The following is an 18,959-nucleotide window of genomic DNA, read 5'->3' as shown; positions in this document are numbered from 1 at the left end:
ATTTTAATGATTTTTATATTAAATTAAAGTACACTCTTTTGTCTACGCGTAGAATACTATATCGAGTTATAAATTTAGCATGTAAACTTCAGAAAATGTCAGAGAATGCAATGCTGTAAATTGTGCATCTTTGCAATTTTTTTGAAAAGTTTCAGTAAATATTTTTTATACTTTTTGCAAATGGATTTTAATGATTTTTATATTAAATTAAAGAACACTCTTTTGTCTACGCGTAGAATACTATATCGAGTTATAAATTTAGCATGTAAACTTCAGAAAATGTCAAAGAATGCAATGCTGTAAATTGTGCATCTTTGCAATTTCTTTGAAAAGTTTTGTGGTAAATATTTTAAAGAGACAGAAGAGAATGAGAGAGAGATGTAAATCTGGCAATGAGTTTAGTAGTAGTTAGAATGTAGGATTAAAGGAATTTAGGTTTTTTCTTTCACAAAAATGATCGGAATCGCGCAAAAAATGTCCAAAATCTTGCTGCTCCTCCATTGTGGAATCTAAAAAATTGTGTATGTTTAGGGGAAAAAATTCATGAAAAATAGTCCCACCAAAAAATTTGGGGATGAAAAATTCACATACAGAATTGCTGTGCTGCAATGTAAAAATTCACAAAAATTTTGTATACGTCGAAAAATACGTCGTAGGAAAAAAATGTGTCAGGACGAACGGATGGATTCGTATTCCTATTTCTTAGCAGTACTGAATTAGAAGTGCTAGATATTATTTCGAATTGTTACGAATTTTGTTGATAAAATATTTGAAAAATATATTCTTCTTTCTCTTTTTTTTTGTTCTAACTTCATTGTATTTTATTCGATCTAGCACAAATGTATTGACAGTACTGCTAATCCATTTTTTCAAAGAGTTATATTACACGTATTTGTGTATTCGGGACGAAATTACTTAGAATTTCGTACAGACATACTCTTATTTCAATTCTCGATGCAGAGTTCCCGATCCAAAGGTGATTTTTAAGAAGATATTTAGGAGGAATACGTCCAAGTACGATCGGCATTATTCGGGTCCAGATGTATCGTTTAAAGGCAACGAAAAATTGCATATAATAAAATAAACAATAATTGAATAAAAAGATAAATTAAGAAAAAAAAAAAAAAGAAGAATGAGAAATATCCCCCAAGAAATAACAGATAAACATAATCAATTGTTGTTGTAAGTAATTATATTTAAAAAAAATAAAAAAAGAAAGAAAAAAATTACGTAAAAATTTGTGTAGAAGATCGAGGATTTTGTTAGGAAGATATATGATACGATTAATATTTTTAAACGTGAACAATCGAACAAGGGATGGGTACTTTAAATTAAGAATGTTAATTAATTAAATTTTAGAAGCAAGAAAGAAGGATAGGAAAGGGAAGGAAAGACGAGAAATGGAATTAGGAGTAAAAGAATAAACGAAAAATGATGAAATCATAAACATAAAAAAAGAAGCTACCTAAACCCCGGGATCGGCCCCATGGAGTTGCTTGATCCACATTTGGATCTTCTCCGTCTCGTCCGTCAGCAATAATACTTCTAAGCATCCCTTGAAGTAGTCAGTGGTGAAGCAATTTTTTCTGGAAATGAGAGAAAATATTTTATGAGGAATACAATTGAGATATGGTCAGTCCTCCAAAATCTTGATATCATTCCACCCGGTGAATCTAAATCTGTGTATATTAAGATCGTTGTGAGTTTTCCTGAAAGTGTACAACAGAGTTTTAGATGATCAATGAAATTTTTGCGTAGAAAAAATCCAGGCGTCTGCAAAGATCATTTTTCCAAATTTCGTTAATATTTTTAGTAAAATCATTAGGATCTAGAATGTTCATAAAATCGATAATAACAGAAAACTCGATCGTGTGAAACATGCAATTTATGTTTATTGGAAAACAAAAAAAGAAACAAAAAACTGAATTTGTCAACTGAAGGATCGTTTTTTTCCAATTTTTTGTTTGTCACAAATTACTATTCCAAAAATATTTATATATCTAAATTAATAAATATATATTTTTCAAGAATTCACAAACTAGGTGATTAAATGATCGATAATATAAAAGAAATCCGATTTAATTTCTGATTTTTCTCTATCGAATTAGAAAAAAAAAATCTTATCGATTTTGACAAGAGATTTAAACGAAATAAAAAAAAAAAAACAAAAAAAAAACAAAAAAATAAAAACCAAGTATTTCCCGTTTGTCCTTATAGATACGTTTTAACGAATATAGTAAAAATATATCCGGCTTTTCCTTCGCAATCGACAGAACACTGGATTCTATTTTCGGTACGGTCGTTAATCCATTCCTCCTTAACGCGCTTCGGCAGAAACGGCAGCTAATAACGGCTGTGCGTTAGCATTCGCTCTTGCGAGTGCTATAAATAGAAGAGAAATCTCATTCCGTTTCGATACGCGTGCCACACGAACACGGCTACGTTTCGAGCTGCCAACGCGGAATGAGAGAAACAAGATCACGATTTACGATTTACGACTGTTTACTTCAACGAGAAAAAGATCTTCTTCTTATTCTTCTTATTCTTTTATTTCCCTTATTGAAAATCCTTTCCTATCTTTTCTTAAACATTACATTAGATACGATGTTAATGAAATCAATTGATGCCATGCAAAGACGTGTCGTATTATTTGATATATATCCGATTTAAAAATATATTTCTATAAATTGACGCGGGTTACATCAATAATTATTTAATTAACATAAATGAAAACAAAAAAAAAGTCATGAAAATGAATTGTATCATGTATCAGATTTATTGTATACACCTTCATTAAATTGGAGTATCAATTTCTAACGTATATTTCAATTAACCAATATTGCAATATTATAAATGAAAATAATGTTTTGTTAAATGTTAATTATTCCAGTGTAATAAAATAAATGTAATAAAAATAAATACAAATAGTTGAATTATATAGGTATAAGATTTAAAAATAGTTTACCTGCATAAGACATGAAGTTGGGGTTCTCGGAAAAGATTATAGCAGTCTTCGCAGATGCGATCCAAACGAGCGAAGATGCTCTTATCATAAACGCCCTTGCAAGAGAGATCAAGGTAAGAGCGTTTACCTAAGGGATGACTCATGAGGACACCAGCATCGGCAATACCAAGACAAGATGATACAAGTAGTAACGTAGCCGTCCATGCTAAGACAGTTAAGAGACTTGGACAGTTCGTCTTTGATGATGAGGACGAAGACGAAGTTGGATAAAACGACGAAGACGAAGGCAACGACGATAAGGATGAGGATGAATTCGAAAGAGAAGCAAGTTCGTAACTGGTCGTCGTCGTCCTGTTGTACATCGTTGAATGGTCGCCCAATGACGACAAGGATGATTGCTTTCTCGAGGATGTTTGACCTTTTTGTTCGCGATGCATCATCATCATCATCATTGTTCTTCTTATCTGTAATTATAATAATTAACACAATTCAATTGAATATAATATTGTTATTTAATAATTACAATTATACGAAATTAATTGAAGAAGAAAAATGTCTAATTCTAAGGATAGACGATCCGTCTAGAAACGGTGATTTTTTTTTCGTTTCTTTTCTTTCTTTTTTAAAAAGCTTCGAAAAAAAAAGAAAGAAATGAAAAGAAGATTAAGAATAAGAAGAAAAGGTAGAGAAAAGGGTTAGGAGGAGGAAGAGATGCTCTCAGGTATACCAACAACCTCCCCTCCTCTTCCTCCTCATCCTCCTCTCACGGCGAGGAGTCTCACGAGTGAAGATGTAAAGCAACTCTTAACCAGTCCTGCGGCAGCCGCTGTGAATGGACCACACGCAGGCAGGCCCCACCTGTAAACGTCGTCAACCGACAACTTCATTAACCGAGGCCCCTGCGCGCGATCTACGCGGCGTGCTCCTCCTCCTCCTCCTCCTCCACCTCCTCCTTCTTCTTCTTCTTCTCTTTCTCATCATCCTCTTACTTCTCTTCCTCCTACTCCTTACCACAGCGTTCACCTTTACCGCGTGTGCGCCTGGTAAGAAAGAGAAAGAGAGAGAGAGAGAGAAGGTTTCGCCCGGTTCTCTTTTTTCGGAACATAATCATCGCTCCCGGGTGGGATCTTATTTTTAGCCCTGGCCGATTCTCGGAACTCTCGACCCGCTCTCCTCCTCCGTATATATCGAGGCCCCACCGGGTAATTGCTTTCGGCCCGATAATTTGCCCTCGGAAAGTCCTCAGAGTCCGGATCGTTAAATGCTTTCGTACGGATTTCCAAAGTCTTTCTTTCTCTCTCTCTCACACACACACACACACATACACATGTATAAGAAAGAAAGAAGGAAGAAGGGGAAGAAGAAAACATCTTTTCTCTTTGAGATTATCCTTAATAAATGATCGAAATCTTTCTAATTTGTCATGAGTTATCTTATCTTTCTAATCTTTCTCTATATCCATTCTTTTTAATTTCGTTACTAATAAGCAAATTTCAAGGTCTTATAAGAGAGAGAGAGAGAGAGAGAATTGAATCGAAGAATATACTTTTCTCAGGCTTTCTCGAGCATATTCTCGAGTGGGAACGATATCCCCTTGGAAAGTCAGTCCTCAGCGACGATCACAAACCGGATCGCCATCGACAAAATCGGTGAACATACAGCAGTACAATCCAAGTATATACTTATGTGTATCCGTATACATATATATATATATATATAAGTATTTACTTATGTACATTGTACATCCTCAGGCTGTTACTTTTTCCGCGAAAAATCGGCTCTATATTTAGACGACTGCGATGTCGCGAGTGGTGACACACACCGTCAATGGTGTGACAGAGAAGAAGAAGAATTTTAACATAAACGAAAGACCTGAGACAAATAAAGAGAAAGAGAAAGAGAAAGAGAGAACGTACAAACTTGCAAAGCATAGGTGTTCCCTTATCCGCTTCGTGTATCTTTCTGCTTCATGAGAAAGAAAGAAAGAGAAAGAAAGAGAGAGAGAGAAAGGCCGCGAATCGAGTTGAGTCGAGTCGACTCGACTCGAGTCAAGTCAAGTCAGAACGTAAGGGGGAGGGCAAAGGGAGGTGTAGGGAGGGCGGAAGGAACGGGCACCTCGAGGGAGTGTGGGGTGTGACGAGGGTACACGAACGAAGAAAAAGTCAATGGAGACCGGTTGCTCGACAGGTGAGGTCTTTCCTCGGTGCAGCCACGCACAGGTGTGCAATCTGCAAATACCCTTTGGCAAAAAGCCACACGCTTTCGCGGCCAGCACGACGCGGATCGTTCGCGCGAGAACATTCGAGGTCGTATGGGGAAGGAGTTCCCTTCCATATACCTCCCCCCTCCCCCCCACCTCCTCCTCCTCCTCCTCCTCCTCCTTCTTCACTTCTATCTCCTTTCTCCTATCTCACGTGCCTTCTCTTTTCTTTCCTTATCCTTCTTCGATTTTCTTCTATTACTTATTTTATTTCATCGACCACCTTAGATTATATTTTTTTTTTTCGTTTGTTTGTTTTTTTTATAACGCTAAAATTCAGGAAAATTTTTGTAAATGTATTTCAAAGTATAGAATTGAATAGTGAATTGGCTTATACGTTTGATCAATTGGAATGCAATTAGGATTGTATCTAAATGTTAAATATATCTTTAAGCGGACGATTAGAATATTAGTATTTTATATGAAGATCTTAAAATTGTTGATGATTAAAGATTAAATTTGAACATTTGATAATGAATTTGTTGTATATATCAATAATATAAACGACACCCGCCATCTTGGAGAATAAAAGATAAGAAAATATAATTCTAAATACATGTACAGTATAGTTTAATATTCTTTTTGACGTTATTTTTTTTTATTTTCGTTAATTTTGTGTCTACTCTCTTACAAAATGATATAGAAGAATTATAAGAAAAGAAATAATGTGATATGATAAAAAGTTAGGTTAGAGGAGTTAAGAAACGTATGGTATGGGGGTCTTTTCGAAAAGGCGACGAATCCTTTTTATCGCGTTCCGGGATATATATCGTTTGAAGAAAAGCAACACGGCGGGTGAAGATAAAACGTAGAGAAACTTGGCACACGGTGGATTGGACTGAAGTGGAATGGGATAGGATAGGGTTGGCATAAGGTGAAGGGGGGAAGATAGAAAGAGAAAGAAAGAGAGAGAAAGAGAAAACGGGTAAGGAAGGATTGGTAGTGGTGGAGAAGCCACGAGACCGAACGATGCGGCGTATCGTTAGATGCGTCGGCTCCACCACTCACCAGGTGGTCCTTTTCCCGTGTCGGATGACTCAATCGTGAGAAGGAGTTGCTGGACAAGCTCCTTGCCGGAGGGCCTCTGAGCGCCAAGATCATACGAGGCCCGCGCGCATGTAACTGCGCGCGAGAGAGCTCTATCGCGAGACCCACACACATACATTTATATATATAATACATTGTATATATATATATATAGATATATATGTACAATCGCCTTCGTCAGCTTATTATGAAGAACCGCTCATTGGCGTCGACTTCTTTCCAAATTCTTTTTCTCTTTTTTTTTTTTATTTTTATAGAGAAAACATTATTCTTTTATTCTTTCGTCAAATTTTATCGTAATGGGTTTTTCTGTTTTTTTTGTTGTTGTTGTTGTAAAATTCGCGTCATGGGTTTTTTTTTCTTCGAAAATATCTTACTTTTTTTTGTAAATCCCATTTAGATAAATATTGTATATATCGTATTAATGAGATAGGTATATAAATGATCTATTTGACGTGTAAAGTGTTACGAAGATTTTCATAAAGTTTAACAAGTATGTCATGTTAATTATTAAGAAAGAACCGATCGTTGTTGATTGGTCGAATTTGGTATAAGACAATAAAGGATTTAGGCGAATGAGAAAAAGAACAAAAAAAGACACAGTGATTTTTGATCGCAGGTACGGTCGAAGTCGTCGCCAATGGGAGGCACTCTCTGCGAGAGAAGGCTTGCATTGGCGTTCCGTGCACACACACATATATATATATATATACTTACATTTTTTATATATATACATATATACACATTCATCGTAAGTATGAGAGCGACGGTGGCCTCGTCGGACTCTCGCGAGGGAACGCAGCACAGCTTCGGAATAGGACTCTTGTTTTTACGTGCGGTGCGTGCCAAGGAGAAACGGTGAAGAGAAAGAGAGAGAGAATGAGAATGAGAAAGAGAAAAGGAAAGAAAAGAAAGGAAGGAGGGGTCCTCTAATTAGGCGATTGGCCGCCGCCACCAAGCAAGCCATCGGTATACCAAGTACCATATAACATATGCCATGGGACGTGATGCGATACGTGCTCTACACACGTTATATGTATACCGTATACCCGTCGAGGAAGAGGAAGAGGGAAAAGAAAGGAGGCTGAGAAAGAAATAAAGAAATAATAAAAGAAAGAATAAAAAAAAAAAAAGGCACCGAAAAAAAGAGGAAGGTCGTAAATCAAGCGGCAATGAGGCACCCTGGGCCTTATCCCTGGGACCCTCACTCTACTCGAACGTAGACCCCACCCGTGTTGCTCCCGGAACCTCTCAACTTCTCTTTCTCTTTTTCTCTTTCTTTCTTTTTTTTTTTCTTCTCTCTCTTTCGCCCAATCTTTGACGTTTGCGGACTACTCCTCACCTGAGTAAGGGGAATCACGTACGCATTTGCTTTATCTTTTTTATCGTTTTTTTCTTTCTTTCTTTTTAAAACGACTCGGTTGTTCTTTCCCACCAATGAGCATAAACATTTCCTAGAAAAATATCTTTCGTATTATAATTTATATATATATATATATACTAGTAAGAAAAGAAAGTTTTCAAGAGAGATATCGATGCTTAATAAATATTAATGCATATACATATATAAATATATAAGTAAGTAGTTATATATATATATATATATATATATATATGTATATTTCAAGTGAAAGCGCAAGTTTGTGTCATCGAAATGATTATTACGGCAGGTGTGTATACGTAAAAGGTGGGCTCGAGAGTTGCGAGAAGAAGAAGAAGAAGAAAAAAGAGGAGTGAGAGAGAGAAGGAGAAATAATACGAGTAATAATCTTACGTACAATCTTACGAATATATGTATGCATTTATATATCTGGAAAAGATCGGTCAGAATGGAGGGAGGATGTAGAAATAAGAGGATGAAGAGTAAGAAGAAAAATAAGAATAAGAAGATGAAGAAGAAGAGGAGGAGGAGGAGGAGAGGGACAGGGAGGTCGGTTGCTGGAAGCAACGAGTTGAACGGACGAACGTTGAGAGAGGAGGAACGGATCCTCGGCGTCCTCGATCGCGGGATCCCGGAGCAAAACTAACGATCCTCTGCTCGCGTCCAAGATCAACACGACGATAATTTAATACACAAGATCGCCACCCAGGTGCGCACTGACGTGTACAGATGCTGCCCGTACCACGTGAAGGGAAGTTGTACGTTCGTTCACGTATATTATACTTTGATCCAGTGGTTATATACATTGTAGATATTTGTATGGGTGCGTGAGTGAAAGAATTGACCGAGGAGGAAGAAGACGATCGAGAAATCTAAAATAAGAGAAATACGAGAGGAACGGCCGGCCGGCCAACCTCTCGCGGCGCTTTTGTTCTCTCTTCGCTCCCGTTCTCTTTCTCTTTCTCTCTCTTTTTCTTTCTTTAGTTCTTGGTTCGTTCCTCTAGTTCCCACACTCTCGACGGCTTGCGTTCCGTTTCGTTATCTCTTCGAAAGCAACGGAACGCGACATACTTCTGTTCTTGATTTGTCCTCTAACTTGCAAAATCTGTTATATTTATGTATGTATGTATGTTTAACAGATTTAGGTATGTATAAGGTGAACGAAGTTTTTAGTAATATGTAAATAGTTTGAATTTTTTAATCACCTGAGAATACTTTAGGTTCACGCACACACGATGTTTTAATATATATAAATAATCTAATATAAAATATATATATTAATCTAATCAATTAGCTACTATGTTAGTCAATGAAGAGGTTTTTAACATACATATAATATTTAATAAATGAAAAATATAAATAATTATACTGTCCTAATCAATTAACTACTATGTTAGTCAATGGAGAGGTAAGTAACTGTTAGTACTTACATACATATGACAGACACGTCATATGTATAAATAATTTTTGGAAATATTTGAAAAAAATAAATGATCTTGTTTAAATAAATGTATAATATTTTGTGTAACTTTTGAGAGATATTGTATCAATGGGTGATAAAAAAAGAAAGAGCACGTATAATTTCGCGATACTTCGGTTCTCTTCTAAATGGCCGACGTTCTTCCATCTTCCATCGCGCGATCTAGACTTTCACCTTTTTGCCAAGAAGACGAAGAAGGAAATAACAGATGAAATCGTTGGATCGTGTATATGTATTATTACTACACACATAACATCTTACTTCTTTGAAATAAAGAAAGAGAAAGAACAAGAGAGACGCGTTTCTCTACTTAGGGAGGATCATTTTGTTATTGGATTCCATTTTGGAACAAGGTTACTACTCTTCTTTGAATAAGATTATATATATATATTAAATAATTTACTTGTTTAAAAAATTCTAAATCATCCTATAGATAAACGAATAAATAAAACGAGTTATAAGTACATTAATTATTGGAAATAATTAAAATAAAGATGAAAGATAGATAGACGTTTTGAAAAAAAAAAAAGTAATGTACACTTTTAAAATAGAGACTCCATCCTGCGGATGAAAACTAAAAATCAGTATACATGTATCACAGGCAGAATGATTAATACAGGTATTATGAATAATGTTAAACAAAATTGGTCAGTAATAAATTGAATACAAAAAAAAAGAACTATTTAAAAAGATGCAACCCTATAACAAGATTTATTACTATGTTCGATATTTTTAATCATTATTCATAGTGTCTATATTAATCATTTTGTCTACACAACATATATAAATATATATAAATAAGAATAATAAAAAAAAAAGATAAATATAGATATTTTCGTGGAAAAAAAAAAATAATGAACATGTATAAAAAAATATATAGAGCTTGTAGAAATGTATATGTACATGTGTAAAGTATCCGTACGATTTGAGTTGCGATTCTTCCATGTGAAGATAGGTCGAGTGATCGCGTGCCGGCAAGATCGAAAGGTTAAGTGGTACATGAAAAAGAGAAAAGGTAGATAAAGATGGGGAATAAAAAGATTACAAAGTAAAGAAGAAGAAAAAGAAGTAGAAGAAAAAGAAAATGTAAAAAGGAAAATAGGATGGGGATGAGGATGAGATGATGGAGAAGGGGGAGAAGACGAGGAGGAAGAAGATCGGCTCGTAACCGCTAATTATTTGTCCGACGATGAGAAAGAATGAAGAAAAAAGAAAAATATTTTTGATGATGATGAGAGATAAAGATAGATAAATAAAATATAAAAAGAACGAATAAGAATTTGTGTTGTGGTATGACTACGTTGTTGTTAGAGCAAGCGCAAGCGCAAACACGAATAGTGAAGTCAATGACGTCAATTGTGTGTTCAACATAATTATATAAAGAATGGGTCCTATTAACCTATGTCGACGTACACGTCGATTAAAATTAAAATAATTTCAATCGTCACACGGTATGGTATTAGTCGAATTATTTGATTCGTTCTATTATATACTATCTTTGATATAATTCGTTGTTTTATTTTAAGGTTATGTATTATTCTACTTAAGGAAGGATGATTTTTTGGCGTCCATCTTGGAACAGGGTTTACTTCATTGAATAAGAATTACATTGTCCGTTTATAATTTTCATTATAATTTGAACGTTCTTGTTTCTTATTTGACCCGTTCGATAATGATATTTGTCGTCATTTATATTTAACGAAAAAAAAAATGAAATAAAAAATAAATAGAAAGGAAAGGATGGGGTGGTAGGGGTAGGGGTAGGGTAAGTAGATAGATTTCGAAAAGAATGATGAGAGATAAGATGATCGTTTGGTAGGCAAAGTGAGACCGTTGCTCGATCGCGCGAAACAAGCAACCTCATCGATGCCGTTCCTTCTTCGCGTTGCAGGTGCAACGAACTCACCGGTTTGCGTTGAGTGGTGTATGTAAGTAAGTAAGTACTCCTTCGCGCGCGCACGGTGGTAACGCGCGCGCGCTTTGTTTTATTACGTTTCCTTCTATGGACAGTGTCCTTCTCTCTCTCTTTTTTTGATATATCGTGTTGTAGGTGTAGTAACAGTCGTAGTAATAGTAATGGTAATAGTAGTAATAGTAGTAGTAGTAATAGTTATCCACACTTGATTCGAATAATACCGTGATCTTTTTCAAGAAGAAAATTTTCAAAGCAACATTATTCAATGTAACTATCTACTATTGCAATTAAAGTTCTACATAATACGAATGAAATCCCATCAATAAAGTGCACGATCGACGTTTATACCCAACATGGACTTTGATTTGTTCTTCTTTCTTTATTTCATGTTTTTTTTTCTTCTTCTTCTTCTTCTGACACGATTCGATCGTTTCAACAGTCACGGTCAATGGAAAAAGAAAAAGAAAAAAGAAAAAGGAAGAAAAAAAAACGAGAAAAAAGTTATGAAAGATTTCTTCAATCGGTTAACTCTCGATTGGAATATCTAATGAATATATATATATATATATATAAACAAACAAAAAAAGTACACATTGATATGGGAGAAACAAAAAAATTCTGACGTCAAACATGTGTCGCAAGAATTATGATGAAATATTACAATATTATAAACGGATCGATATAAAATAGTATATATTTCACAATTTTTCATATCAAAATATCAATCCTTCCTCCCACCCCTAATATTTATCAAGTATATATATATATAAACGTTTAAATAATTGATATCTTATTCCTAATACACTAAATACTGTAAAACTTTCAACGCAAAGTTTCTAAATCATAAAAAACTCAATTGACTCTGACATAAGAAACAAATTTCAAAAAAAAAAATAAAACTAAACAAAAACTACCAAATTAATATATTACGATAACTTCATCTAATATTTCTATCATTTAACATGCATAATACATACATACATACATACATACATAAATTAACTTCCCCGAGAAGAGAGAAGGGGAATTAGAAAGATTTACACCATACCAAGTATAGAAGTCGCAACCCAAGTTTAAAGCGAATACCAATGTAAGAGTAAAGTCTTTTGATAGGAAGAGGATACAGAATAAGTTGGTGGTGGTGGTAGTGGTGGTAGTAGTAGTAGACAGAAAGGGGCGTTAGTATTTGATGCATGTAGGACAGAGGTTGGTCTATACTCTCTCTCTCTCTCTCACACACACACACACACACTCTCTCTCTCCTTATATTTCTATTACTAACTCTATCCCATTTACATATATCTTTCTCTCTCTTACTCTTTATGCGGTCGAGTGTTGTTGCACTGCACCGCTCCCTTTGCGGTGCACTACGTTACGTGCACGCAGTGCTTGGCCACTACTGGTGTGGGTTCTTGGTGGGGACCAATACGGTGGGGCGAGCCAGCAGCAGTGTTCCGGCAGACAGCTTGGCGTCCTACGGTTCGCATTACGAGAAACCGTAGCCTTTCTCCGTCTTTCGTTCTCTCTCTCTCTCTCTTTATCTCTTTCTATCTATCTATCTTTCTTTCTTTACACAACTATGTATGCGTAAGTAAATAAGTAAGTAAGTAAGTAAGTATGTTTGTATGTATATGTCTAACTATTTTTCGTTCTCCTTCTCTCTGTGTCTGTTTCTCTCTCTCTCTCTTTCTCTTTCTTTCTTTCTGATTCTAACTCTGGGTTTAACTCTGGTGTATATAAGCAGAAGTTACAGCAGCAGCAACAGCAGCAGCAGTAATGGTTGGAATAGTTGGGTATCTGTCTCTCTCTCTTTGTGTGTACGTACACTTTCCGTGCTTCTACTCTCGTAGAATGTACTAGGTAAGTATGTACTAGGAGTACATATAACGTGTTTCTATGACGTTGCAAACTTGGTACTCCAGTGTCGCTCTGCTTCGCTCGGTTTGGCTTCACTCGTAGTCGGCCTTGATTTTGACGATACAACGACGGCCATCCTTTGCTGTCTGTCTGTCAGTCAGTCTGTTTGTATGTCGTTTCATACCTTCCATTCTCATTCTAACTATTTTTGTATACTCTTACTATTTGTGGATGTATATTATATATATTGGATTGTTTAATAATTAATATCTATATTTATTAAATAATTATTAGTAATATTGTTATACTTTGATATGTTGTTTAGTTAAATTATAATGGATGCAGTTGGGTTCATTGTTGATATAATAAGTGATTGGTCTTAGAGAAAATATGCAAATTTGAAATACTTTAACTTGTGAAATGTTCAATATTGTATGTACAATAGTCAACACATACATACTTGTACACTGTGTATATTCGCATAACTTATTGGCCAATATCCAGTGTGTATTACTAATATCGTATAATATGTTTATATAAATGTTTCTTTTTCACATAGATAATATTTCAAATAAATGAAATAATATAATAAATTTTTTTCTCTGTTTTGGAGATAAATATTTGACAAAAAAAAAAGAAATAAATAATAATGAATTATTTTGATTAAAAATTGATAAATCGTCCAAACTTATTCGAAACTATATTCAATCTAAATATATTGTTTTGCATATTGAATTGACGAGACAAGTAGAAGCTACGAAACTAAGAGGAACGTGTTGTTTTTTTTCTTCTTCTTCTTCTTCTTTTCTATCTACATCGGCGTGATCGTCGAGCAAAATATATAAACCAGCTGCTCCGAGGTCTCGCTCGAACGATTTCGAGGGTCAAGTCGCGAACGTATGTATTCATATTGTATGTATTGCATATTTAAATAAAAATACATATATATAATATATATGAGATGGGCTACAAATTTCTAAATGGGTCAAAAATTTCTAAATTATTAATTTTGTAAACCACCTTTTAACGTTTATTTCCTTTAAAATATATTTCTATAAAAATGTGTTTCATTTTCAACAACAACAAGTTTAGAAATTTAAAAAGAAATAATTAATTTTTTAAATCATTTATAACAACTTCTGGCTCACCCCTCGTAGACCTTTTTTTCTTTACTTTTAAAATAAAATATTTTCTATAGAATAATATTAGAGAATTGATTTAAAGAATATTAGTTTGTCGTGTCGAGAGAGTTTATGACAATAACATAGAGAACACGTGGCGTAACGAACAAATTCATTGCGAGATATACAAGTATTGTAATTCAAGTAGAGTAAATGCATTCGATCGAAACAGAATTCATATACGATCACGTGTATCGATAGATTCTCAATTCTTTTTATCCATGGTCGATCCATGATATTTTATATATATGCTACAAAAGTTATTTTTATATATATATAATTATATTATATATAATTTTATTTTTATATATTTATTATATAAATAATGAAATGATTTTATATCGCGATAAGAAATAGATATTCGTATGATACGCGATTAATTCGTCATTTTTTGTCGTTTAAAATAATTCAAGTTTTTTCTTATATACAACGAATCACACAAGTATTCTCATTCCTACTATTTATATTTTGTGCAGATACAAATACTCTTGCGAGATCAATTTTTTATCATTTAATGTAAATATAAAATTATATATTTATCCAATAATAAAATGTTTTTCTGCAATAAAATTTATATCAATTTGAAAGTTAAATAATTATAAAATAGGTTTATGTGTTTATAAGAATTTGAAAGCTTTTGTGTTACAAGAAAATATTCATTATTTCAAATTTACAGTGAAAGCTGATACGAATATTTTTGTGGACTTGCGAAATTATTGAAATTATTAAAATTATTAACATTCGAAAAAAACGAAATATTTGAAAGTTTGATCTTATATATTCTCTCTCTCTCTCTTTCTTGTCTCTTTATTATTAAATTATATTTAAAAATATTTATTTTCATAGTAATAATCAATAAACTTTCTATATTACTTTCAATTAATATTTTAATTAAAAATATTTTTTACAGATATTAAACTCTGTAAAGAATTATTACATTTCTAATACATCAATCCTCCCAATAATCATAATAATAATAATAATCAATCAATCAATATCTTTATTAATTTCAATCTAAACTAATCGTAAGTACAAATCCAAGAGCCCCCATAAAAGAGTAATTTAAAAAAAAAAAAAGAAGAAACATAGAGAAGAAGAAGAAGAATAAAAAGAAGAAGAAGAAGAAGAAGAATAAGAATAAGAAGAAGAAGAAGAAGAAGAAAATGCAGGGTCAGCGAGTGACTTTGACGAAAGGCATTCCACAGGTGGTTTCGAACTCCCTACGTGCAACACGTGCGTAGTACGTATACCACAACCACACATAATAAACACATACACACACCTAGTACATTTATATATACATATATATGTATATATAAACCGAAAAAGTCTCTCCCAAGCGATTTATACGTTTCCCAATGACGTCAATAATTCTTCGAAGTGTCTGTGTGTGACCAAGCAAATCTTCTTTCTCTCTCTCTCTCTCTCTCTCTCTTTTTCTTTCTCTTTCTCTTTCTCAAGAGTTGTATTTCTAATGTCGATGCTCGCTTTACCCGGAACCCTTCTCACCGTTGCTATAAATAGAAGCGACCGAGAGATACGATAGTTCCTTTTCTCTGATATCTATCGATACATCGTACGTTTATATACTATTCGATAGTATATACTACCTTATATAATATATATCGAAGAAATTTTTTTCTGATAATGGAAAAACATTGTTCAGTAAGATTGTCAATATTCTGATTGCATCTAAAATTGATTGCATTTGCGATATAAATATATATATATATATATATATTAATAACAGACACAGAAACATTATCAAGTTATTTCATATACATATATGTTACTGTTAAAGAACAAAATTGGAAAATGTTAAGATTCACATAGTGGAATATATATAAAACACATAAGAAATATGTCGTTGAAAGACAGAATATTTGGGTTAATTATTTTGGACATATACCAAGAGACCACATGTTATATATTAATTATTATTATTTCAATATAAAAATATAATATATATATATATATATATATATTAATATTATATCTCAATCTATTTATCTCTCTCTCTCTCTTTCACTAACTCTCACTCTCTTTTTACAACCCTTTTATCTATCTATTTATCTCTCTTTCTTCTTCTTCTTGTTCTTAAGAGAAGAGAGTCTTCTGAAAAACGGACTATAGTATGTTATACGTAACTAACACATAAGTATATTATGTTTGGGTGGGTGTCGTTGATGAAAGCATTTAAAGTACGATGACGTTGGTTCGTTTGCAAAAGTTCTCTTATAGAACACTAAAGCTTTCTTTCTCTTTCTCTTTCTCTCTCTCTCTCTCTCTCTCACTTCTGGAGATTTTGGAGGCTGTGTCTCTCTCGTCGTTCGAGAGGTCGACTCGATCTCGAAACCGCAGCAGAGTGCGGTTACGCGTAAAGAACAAGCTGAGAAGGTAACACGATATACCTCGTACACTCGTGCTTGTGGTTTTGTTACGCTCGCGCATTTACGAATCTCTTTCTTTCTTTCTCTCTCTCTCTCTCTTTGTTTATTTCTATCTTTATTTTTATTTATTTCTCTCTCTCTCTCTTTCTGACTCTCTCCTTCTTTTGTTGATTTCTATTCTCTATTTTAAACGCGTTGCATTATTATTAGTTTTTAAACAATGTCCCCTCCTCTTTCTCTCCGTTATTCTTAAATTTTATATTTTTTCTTATTATTTTTATACAAAGTCATTTTTGTATAAGAATTTTTTGTTAATAATAATACGTCAGGATATATTATACGTAATTCCCTATGATCCAGATAATACATTCTTCCCCCCCCCTTTTTTTTCTTTTTTTTTTTTTTATTATAATGTTATCTTGATTTTTCTGTTTTTGTTTCTTTTTCTTTTCTTTTTTTTATATAACTCGTATTATAAATATTAGTTTCAATAATGTATTTACTTTTTCTATCTATCTCTTTCTCACTCTGTATTATAATTCATATAATCTAGTTATTTCCTTTTTTTTTTTTTTTTTTTACGACGTCTACGTAATCACTGTCCTGTTTTGCTTTTTTTTTTTTCTTGCAATATAAATTGTAGCATTATTTCTTGTGCAATTTTGCGCTAATTACTAGTATAACTACTTTGTGTATCATAACTTTAATTAGTTACAATGTAATTGTTCAGGTATATCCTGGTGTATCCTTGGTTTAGTTTAATAAATTTGATTCCTTTTTTCTCTCTCTCTCTCTCTCCTTAGTGTTTCTAACTTCAACGTATAATCTTTAATAAATATCAAGTTTATATTTTATTTTTGTTTTGTATACTTTAATTAAGCACACTATAATTTTCTGCGCACGGCATCTTCGCTTCTCATGAACATTTTTTTAACTCTCTCTCTCTCTCTACAATTTTGAAGAAATGTTTCTAGTAAATTTCTACTTTTATATATATTTACATACACATAATAATATTTTCAATGAACAGTATTTTCACTATGCTTTAATGAAATATTATCATTACCTTTTTATCACCTCTCTCTCTCTCTCTCACTCTCTCTCTCTAATAATATTTCATTAACTTTCAATTGAAAATTTCTAATATAAATCTTTTTAATTAATCTCAACGTTTTTTTTTTTTTTGTTTAAAAACACATAATTTTCTATACGAAATTGCATATAAGATAAAAAAATGTAAAAGTTGTGTATCAACACTATCATCCTTAACTTTTTCAATCCATGAAATTGAATTCCACAATCTATTTGAAGTAAACATAAATACTTCGTTAAAAGATGACGTAAAGATTATTTATCATTAATTCTATCCTTTACCTTTTTAATAGATTATCAACTTTACTCTCTCGCGAGGTACTCACGCGCGTCACGTTTCACAATTCAATTAGCTCAGGCAGGGGATATCGACGTCATTCGTCTCGGCGTGCACACGCCGCACACCATTGCCGTTCTCCAGGTGCGTAGACGTTCTCAAACCAGTTTTCGATATTACGTGTTTGCCTTTTCTAATCCGCAACACACCGTTAAATCTTGATTCCAAGTGAGAGAGAAAGAAAGAAGGAAAAACATTCCCTTCTTCCTTTTACCTATCCCCCATATCTCTCTTTCTCTCTTTCACTCTTTTCTATAGAAACCAATAATCTTGTCTTCTTTTTATTATTATGCAATAATCGGTGGAATTTCTCTATATAATATATTACTTATAAAAAGAATAAATATTTAACATGAAAAGAAAAAAAAAAAACCATGGATAAACGTAAATATGTTTACGTTTTTCTATTAAGAAAAAAAACTTTGTTTTTTTAAATCTTCTTTTTTGTCTTTATTTCTTCGGATAATAAAGAAACACTTTCGTTTAGGTTTCTATCTCTATCTCTATCTCTTTCTTGTTAGGAATAGTAGTAAGTATAAATGTGAAGAATGCGTGTGTATGTGCGTGGGTGAGTTTGAGCGTACGCCTGAGTCAGCTCGCGTGTTGTATTGGCCCTCTGCACGGTCGTGGCCAAAGGATTCTCTGAATGAACTCTAAAGATAGATCCCCTATGTTCTCACTCTCTCTCTCTTTCTATCTATCTATCTTTCTTTCTTTATCTTTATCTTTCTCTTTCTTTATCTCGATCTTTCTTTCTCATTCGTTCATTGGTTAGTTCTTCTTGTTTTCTTTTTCATCTTCTAGTCCCTTCGAGTCAGCCGCCGAGCACGTATCGTACCATGGGATCGCAAGAGTGTTGTTCCTTCTTCGATCTCTTATATTCTTTGTCTACTCTATCCTTTTTTATTTTTATTTTTTAATGATTGTCTTTTTATTTCTTTCTATCTATCAAAAATGTTTTTACAAATTTCGTTCATATGTTGACTTATCGTCCGAAAAACGCAACACTATATATTAATGAATAAATAAATATAAATATATATAATATTATTAA

General features: G+C 33.2%; 1 protein-coding gene across 11 annotated transcripts in view; it reads right to left on the bottom strand.

Moving 5' to 3' along the window:
- The window catches only part of LOC106786389 (ion transport peptide-like), a 36,188-nt gene that overhangs the window by 1,063 nt on the left and 16,166 nt on the right, over positions 1–18,959 (bottom strand). For 9 of the 11 annotated variants that reach the window (XM_014747711.1, XM_014747706.1, XM_014747705.1 and 6 more), the window contains 2 exons: positions 2,966–3,429; positions 1,466–1,586 (listed from right to left, as the gene is read on the bottom strand). In XM_014747711.1, coding sequence (XP_014603197.1) covers positions 1,466–1,586; positions 2,966–3,417 — 573 coding nt within the window. In that variant the 5' untranslated portion in view covers positions 3,418–3,429. Of the gene's footprint in view, positions 1–1,465; positions 1,587–2,965; positions 3,430–12,365; positions 12,577–18,959 lie in introns of those variants that run through there. The other 2 variants (XM_014747714.1, XM_014747707.1) reach the window with 2 other exon arrangements.

Source organism: Polistes canadensis, unplaced genomic scaffold (assembly GCF_001313835.1).
Source record: "Polistes canadensis isolate GaletaPanama2010 unplaced genomic scaffold, ASM131383v1 scaffold_72, whole genome shotgun sequence".
In the NCBI taxonomy this organism is placed as follows: Eukaryota; Metazoa; Arthropoda; class Insecta; order Hymenoptera; family Vespidae; genus Polistes; species Polistes canadensis.
Note: the sequence above shows the minus strand (reverse complement) of the source record. Positions and strands in the feature narration are given on the sequence as shown.